Source organism: Taudactylus pleione, unplaced genomic scaffold, assembly GCF_031769625.1.
Source record: "Taudactylus pleione unplaced genomic scaffold, aTauple2 ptg000092l, whole genome shotgun sequence".
Lineage (NCBI taxonomy): Eukaryota > Metazoa > Chordata > Amphibia > Anura > Myobatrachidae > Taudactylus > Taudactylus pleione.
This window is the reverse complement of record NW_028284494.1, coordinates 15512952-15521013: the sequence shown is the minus strand read 5'-3', so window position 1 is coordinate 15521013 and position 8062 is coordinate 15512952. Positions and strand designations below refer to the sequence as shown.

Here is an 8062-nt window from a genome sequence, read left to right as displayed (position 1 = left end):
GCGATCAATTAGCAGCACTACTTTAGCGCTACTAATTGGATACCCTTAATTGCAAGAAAGCCATCCAAAGTCATTTTCTTTATATGGCATTCCAAGAAAAAATTATTTGGACGCCCCAGATCTGGAATCACGTGATAGAAGACACCAGTTACTATGCATCAGGGATACTTGCATTGACTAACTGTAGCTCAAATTGCTTCAGAATAAAATGGATGGCATTTGCTTTATGGAGACAAAATAAAAAAAAGATAATTACTTTTAGAATATTAAAAAATAGCTCACATTTCACTTTATTTCCACAATTCAGAAGTGCATTAGAACACAGGAATATATATACACAAATGAAATTATTATGAACCTTTGAAACCATTATACTATGTTGGGCAATTCAGAAAAAAGTCAATAAGCTGCCTAAGAACGTAGTCATTAAATCCTTTGACGTCACCATTTTCCACGGCTTCATATAGAGGGACGCTCTGTGTTCCCCAGCAAATGTTCTTACAGTTGGGGCCTTTATCGGAATCCACCGCTAAAGCCAAAGTGTTTAGCTGGTAGCAGAAAAACGAGAAGTATTTACCGTCAGAAATAACCCCCTGTGAGGCAAAGGGTCGCGTCACATCCGATTGGCTCCAGAAGCCTACAAAACACAAAACAATGAGCATTGGACCTCAAAAATACAAATCCCTCTCCTTTTACTTCATAGTGTCACGCTAGTCTGTGTTATAAACAGCCGCCTTCCGCAGTGACCAATCTCTGCCAGATGAATAGATGCTGTGTGCATGTTAACGGCATCTATTAGTAAGGGGAGAGCTTGGGGGAAGCCAAGGACCTCCATAAGTGCTGGGCCTTTGGTGCGCACAGAGATGCTCTGCCCTGCCCGCAGTCTAGCAGAAACACTATTCATATAAGGGCTGTTGACTGTAGTCACATTGTGCTCACCATGTAATATACCTCAGTAATTCATTAAGGTGTATTAATATTTCAAATAAATAGTGTTTCAATTCAAGAGTTTCCATTGATGCTTATTCTCAGGCCTTACGTTACATAACATTTTGGCCAAACCCTCAGTAATAAGCAACAATTCCAGCTTTAGATAATAGTGTTCACTCTGGGTCCGGTGCCAGACCTAGAGAAAGGGCACATCTGCGTGCTACGAAAGGGGGGCGTGTCTAAGGCGCATCCCCTTTTCAGTACTCTTGGGGGCGTGCCCGGCACTTCCGGACATGCCGGGCTGCCCCCAAGCGCTGCTGTCAGTGTGAATGATACACCGCAGTTTTCCCCACCCACGCGACACTGCGACCCGCGGGTGAGGACGGCACATGCAGGTTGTTTCATCGGGGTGCCGCGCCAGAGAGCAGGGTTCTTTTTGCCTTTTAGAAATAGGGCAAGGCGTGGCGGCCCGCTAAAACAGCCTAGCGGGAACGCTAGCTAACACAATCAGTGGCTGAATGAGAAAACTGCTCTGAGATTAAACAGGCTGGGCATCGCTGCAATACTTGTTTTTCCCAATCACATACTCAAATTTATTAAGAATTCCTTTTGAGTGAATGGTGTTTTCTGATGGTGCCTGGAATCGTGTTTGTGCAGAAGTTCAGTCATATTGGGCTGACATGATTAGACCCACCTGTGAGCAGCGTGTTCTTCAGAAGCACTGCACATATCAGTGTGATCTATGCAGTGCCCCAAAAACATAACAAGCACTGGACCTCTGAGCACAGGCTGGCACAGGAAAATAGCCAACCCGATGTGGTGAATCATAATTAGGGGGAAAACCCTATTTTCCTACAACCAGCACCGGGCTAAACCAGCTGGGGGGCTTATACTATAGCTGGGAAACACAGTGTGGGGTCCCCGTGCCATAATATAAACCAGCCCCAAAATTTTCAGCCCAGGGCTGGCAATCCTTGGAAAGTGGGGACCCCAAAAACAAAATGGGGCCCCCCCTCTCAAGGATTGGCCCTTCTCTGCACCTGGTATATGCAGGGGTAATGGGTTAAATATATAACATGCTGCACTGTGCGTCCTAGATTAATTCTAAATTGCAGTGTAAATCCAAAGCCACCAAGTATTTGTAAGTTACTTACAAAAAACAGCCAGAATTTTCCTTGCATGTAAAACAAAAAATAAATACATTTGCACCCCGTGCACTGCAACATGGTTTGTTGAGGAGCAAATTGCTCCTTTTTTTTGTATTTGCTTTCAACTGTGCACAATAATAGAGCCCCCTCCTCCCCTTTATACAGAGTCCATGCTCACTGGAACATCATACATAGAACATTTAGCCTCACCTTGATACATGGCTTGTGCTCCTGTCCAGGCAAAGAGACTTGCAATGGCGTTCGCACGTAAAAAGACTTCAACGTGGTCTCCTTTGTTCAGCTTTTGTAGTCGCTCTCTCTTAAATTTGTCTGGTACCAGGTGAAACTGTGTATGGCCATAACAGCAGGTGTCCTCTATCTTGGATCCTAAAGAGAAGTGGACAGTATGTTATGCAGTCTCACGCAGACATAATTGGACTGTTCAAACGGCTCACTATTCGAAAACAATTTATACCTGGACCCTGTATTTTAAAACAAGGAGGGGGTATATTTTATTGAAGGGGAGGAGTACAAAAGCAGACAACTTAATGCACACAATCTATATGGGAATCTACATTGTATAATAGGACATCTAAAGCCAGTCTTAAAGCACCGATTCCATAAGTGTATAATTTGTCCATGTCCTAAGGCTGCATTCACAACTACCCAATCTATTTATTTCGGGAAGTGCTGACAAGTATATGAAAACGAAAAAAGCAGTCTAGCATTCTATGAGGCTTCTCAATTCAATTCTTGAGATCCTCCATTTCACTCGAACAGATTGGGTGAGCCCTAAAGCCTCCTGAATTGCCCCCAAAAGTACCACTGGGACCATAATATCTACTGCTGACGGAGAAACTATGAACCTTTACCTCTAGGAGCCTTTTGGGCAACTAGGTTGGGGGGATGGAATATACAAATATCCCTACAATGGAATTTGTTTTGGTCTATACCTACAGAAGTAAATCCATGAAAGTTATCCTGTTAATAACTAATAATCTTTGGTGTTCTTGGAATCATTTACCAATGAATACGTTGTTCTCATACTGTTTTTTGAAAAGGGGCAATCTGCTCGGTTCATAAGGGATGACTGGAACCTCTTCAGGTACAGCAGAGTCTAGAGGAACAAACTTCAAGAAAAAAAACACAGAATTCAGCAAAACTAATTAGACAGAATGGAAAAACGGATAATTAATGCATGTTGCTCAGGAATCATATTTTCAATTATATAACAAATACCTAAATGTAAAACTAGACAGTAGCAAACTCCTTAACACAAACCTGATTCAGCAAGAATCGGTCGATTAATTCGCAGTGTACATGCATCGAAGTGCGTAAGCCAGACGCTGCGTTCGGAACTGCAGTCGCAAAGGCTACGCTGACCCATGGCAGAGTGATTGACAGGAAGTGCCGTTTCAGTGATCGCACTTAGCAAAAAAAAAAATTGTGGGTCCTGGGGAGCCCTCACTTTAAAAAATTGGGGTTTTACTTCTGATTTTGGGTCCCATCACATATTATGGGGGGTGAGGGCAGGCAGCATTTGGGACAGTTCTATGTGCAGGTAGCAGTTGAGGTAAGAGCTCGGGGTAAAGGCAGAGAGAATTATAATCAGCTATGTAATATCCAGATATCGATATGTAAATCGGGAAATACATGATTGCACCGCCAACGGCTCTCGCTGCCGCAGTGAAGACTGGATAGACCTGCAGATGAGAGCTCAGCACAGGCACATTGAAGTGTCTGGGATTAAGGCTTGGGTGACAACACATATGTAGAGTGCATAATACTAGTCTATATGAAAATCTGCTATGGCCTTTCCCGTCTCCACCATGCGCAGTGGTAGCCAGGGTGGGCATCCCACCATTGGCTCCCACTGCTGTGATAGACGGACAGGACAAGTTTGCAGCCAGGACAGAAAGGGCTACTATGCAGCACTGGCCACACTACCTAACGACCTGGTAAGTGACTGGTCAAATACTAGTCCCTTATATTTGCCAATAGGCGGCATCTCCTGCTTACTTTCCTGTAACTGGCAGTATAATGCATCAAGCCACAGAGGTGCAGGCAGCATGGTTAAGGAGATGACAGCAGTGACCACACCTCAATTTCAAAGAAAGCAGACCTTGTATAGCTGGCTGGATGTTATATATTTACATAGATCTACAGACGTAATGATATGTCAAATGTGTTTACCTTGTCATTGGTATGGAATGGATGACCAGGATCTGCTGCTGGGAAATGGTTGACCATGCAGTGCGAAGATGGCAGATACTGCGCGCAGGAGCGCACGCTACCTGAAGGAAAGGTTGACAGGCAGGCCAGCAACCAATGGGAGACCCCCATCCTATCCTGCAGGCTCTCCCATGGGCTGATGCAATCCCGTGAGCCGCCACTGCGGCTCCCCGTTGTCACTAACCATCTATCCGGTTCCTACGTCGGTTGCTGCCTGTGACTGGTGTGGAGCTTCCAGGAGTCCAGGCAGCAGAGAGCACCCCTTCACGATAGCGCCGCCGTCATTCTAACCTGGCGCTAGCCTCAAGCCAATCAGAGCTCGCGTAACAGCGGCCAAATTGGCTAGCAGCCGGCATCTATTTGAACGACAGCGCTGTGTTTTTTTGTTTTTTTTTATCTGCAGGCCGAGTGTGCCGGGTCTTTGGCTGCAGCATATGGTGTCCCCAATCTCTGACAGCCTGTCAGAGATTGTCAACAGCACAGCGCGTCCCCGGGGACCTGGCCACCTTTTAAAAGAGTCCCCTGTCTGCAATCCCGAGTAAAATACGGGCTACAGCGCGTACTTGCAAACACTGCCGTTTGTGGGTGGTGATGGGGGGGTGGTCAGGCGAACGCTGCAGGGGCGTGCATAAATTATTCACTGAGGCATCATAGCTTGTGCAAAAGTAAGCAATTCCTGCGTAAGGTCCGAGCTTCCCTAACTGTCCGATGTTACCGATTGTTTCACTATGTTGGTCAAGTATATGGGGAAGTGGGCGTCTTTATGTCAGGCTGCATGACATTTACATGTCACCGCTGCTATAGGCAACTGCGTGCGTATAAGCAGAATAGCGTTCCGTAGTGAATCAGGCCCTCAGCACAAAGTTTATGAAGGGACATATCGTACTTCTGGGAGCTGTTCAGACACTCTGATTTGAGCAAGAGGTTCATCATCAATCTGAAATCTGACGGGATCAATACGGCCTTTTCTGTGACCACGAGGAACCTTAGTCTCCCCACGCAGCCAATAGAAGTTCACCTCAGGTTTCAGATCTGCAAAAATATAGTAGTTTAAAAATGTATAATCACAAACAAATAAATACTTTCGACACCTGCAAAGACATGGGGCCTGATTCAGACCCACTCGCGAGCGGCTGTCCGCTCGCAAGTGGGTCGATGTTATGGACTGAGCATGCGCACGACGGAGGGAGCTCCGTCGTGCGCATGCGCCAGACGCGACGAGCGAAGGAAAGTCCTTCGCTCGTTGTGTCCGATCAAAGGGGGCGTGCTGTCAATGTTGATTGACAGCACGCCCCCTTTGGTGGGCGTGCCGGGGGCGTGCCTCCCTGACGGGGGCGTTCCCACGGGAACGCCTCCCGTCAGAAGCCGGCCCACTGACATCACTAGTGATGTCAGTGGGAGTGATTTTGGCTCTGATAGAGCCAAAATCACTGCGGAGCTTGCGGTTGAAAACCTCAACCGCAGGCTCCGGCTCGCAAATTCGATGGTCGCGATGGTCTCGACCATCGCGACCATCACAATGCACGCTCGTATAGCCTGTGGGTGGTGACCCACAGCTATACGAGCGTCCAGGAGGACGCTCCATGAAAATGGAGCCCGGCCCTCATTCAGAGCGTGCGCTCTGCTCAGAGCGTACGGCTCTGAATGAGGGCCATAATTCCACTAGAAGTGGATGTTGTGGTCTTGATTAGACTTGTGCGATTATTATTATTAAGCTCATATGTCTTGAATTAACCAATAAATGACAACTTGAGAGGGGGTGGGGAGCAGCTTTATCAAATGAGGGATTAAGTACCAACCAAAAAGCTTGTGTGATATTAGAGGCTGCGCTACAAAAATTACAGTTGTGCAGGGTGCACACAGGTCAATATATCCGCCGTTCAATCGAATGGCCGATACATCGTGAGCGTCGGCCAGTGTGTACCAGCGATATGTCTGCGAACAACGTCGTTCACCTGCCATACACTTTTTACTCCAGAGTTTTGACTATAAAAATTATTAGAATAATACAATATTATATACAGCACAGTCACCCTTGTGCCCACCCCCCCCGGGCAGCACAGTCACCCTTGTGCCCACCCCCCCCCCCCGGGCAGCACAGTCACCCTTGTGCCCACCCCCCCCCCCCCCGGGCAGCACAGTCACCCTTGTGCCCACCCCCCCCCCGGGCAGCACAGTCACCCTTGTGCCCACCCCCCCCCCGGGCAGCACAGTCACCCTTGTGCCCACCCCCCCCAGGCAGCACAGTCACCCTTGTGCCCACCCCCCCCAGGCAGCACAGTCACCCTTGTGCCCACCCCCCACCCCCCGGGCAGCACAGTCACCCTTGTGCCCACCCCCCCCCCGGGCAGCACAGTCACCCTTGTGCCCACCCCCCCCAGGCAGCACAGTCACCCTTGTGCCCACCCCCCCCCAGGCAGCACAGTCACCCTTGTGCCCACCCCCCCCAGGCAGCACAGTCACCCTTGTGCCCACCCCCCCCAGGCAGCACAGTCACCCTTGTGCCCACCCCCCCCAGGCAGCACAGTCACCCTTGTGCCCACCCCCCCCAGGCAGCACAGTCACCCTTGTGCCCACCCCCCCCAGGCAGCACAGTCACCCTTGTGCCCACCCCCCCCAGGCAGCACAGTCACCCTTGTGCCCACCCCCCCCAGGCAGCACAGTCACCCTTGTGCCCACCCCCCCCAGGCAGCACAGTCACCCTTGTGCCCACCCCCCCCAGGCAGCACAGTCACCCTTGTGCCCACCCCCAGGCAGCACAGTAACCCTTGTGCCCACCACCCCCCCAGGCAGCAGACGTCACCCAACACGCAGTACATGACAGTGGCATTGGGCACTCACCCAGACAGGAGCGGCTGAGGGCCGGGTTAAAGCCGACACACTGACTGCTGAGGACGGAGACCAGGTTGGTGAGGAAGGGGGCGGCAGTCACCTCCTGCTCCCGATACAGGTAGCTGCGGCCTTTCCGGGTGTAGTGCAGCTCCTGCAGCAGCGCCTCGCACACCAGGGAACGCACCTGGGCCAGATCCGGGCCCCCCACAGCGCGCCGCTCCGGCAGCCCCGGCAGGTAAGCGGTCTTGGTAAATTGCTGGTACCAGCGGTCAGCGCCCAGGGCGAAGGTCTGCGGGTACACCACGTACTTCATGCGCTGGAGGCCGGTGATCAGCTGCAGCCGGGCGGAGACGTCGCTCAGGGCGTGCACCCGGCTGTAGTGGCCTTCCAACCGCCGCCGCTGGGACGCCTTGCTCTTGGCCGTCATGGACGCTACGATGGGCGGGTAGAGCGAGGTGGTGGCCACGGCGGGCTCCGGGGGCAGCAGCAGGGTGGCCGGTAACGCCGCATTGAACCGCAGATTCCCGTATAACTTTCGGCCCACCGCTATCTTCCGCCCCGCTATATTCCGCCCCGCCATCTTCTGCCCGGGCAGCGGAGGACGCGACCTTCTGCCGTGCTCGCTGATTGGGCGCTTTCAGGTCAGCTGACAGCCGAAGACTGGTACTCACCTCGTTTACTCCACACTGACAGTACCTAGACCACGTGTAGGAAGAGACTGAGGCGCTGTCACTCATCTGACCAATTCCCGCCTAGATCCTCCCCGAAACGCCCATATGCAAATAACACTCCGCCTCTTGTCTCTTTATCCCCGCCCCTATGAGTACTAGTTTGCTGATGGCTGGGTCAGTGTGCCTGATTCATTAGCACTAGGGTTGGACATCGGAAGCCCACCATCATATGATGGCAGTGCTTCCACC

The 8062-nt window shown here is 50.7% G+C and overlaps 1 protein-coding gene across 1 annotated transcript; it reads right to left on the bottom strand.

Annotated features, from left to right (window-relative positions):
* Positions 1 to 256: 256 nt before the first annotated feature.
* On the bottom strand, positions 257 to 7856 carry MRPS30 (mitochondrial ribosomal protein S30). The gene is made up of 5 exons (XM_088469432.1): positions 7152 to 7856; positions 5197 to 5342; positions 3103 to 3208; positions 2289 to 2465; positions 257 to 637 (listed from the first exon to the last, which is right to left on the bottom strand). Exons 1-5 carry the CDS (start codon positions 7720 to 7722, stop codon positions 375 to 377), a joined length of 1263 nt encoding a protein of 420 aa, XP_088325558.1. The 5' UTR covers positions 7723 to 7856; the 3' UTR covers positions 257 to 374.
* Positions 7857 to 8062: the final 206 nt, after the last annotated feature.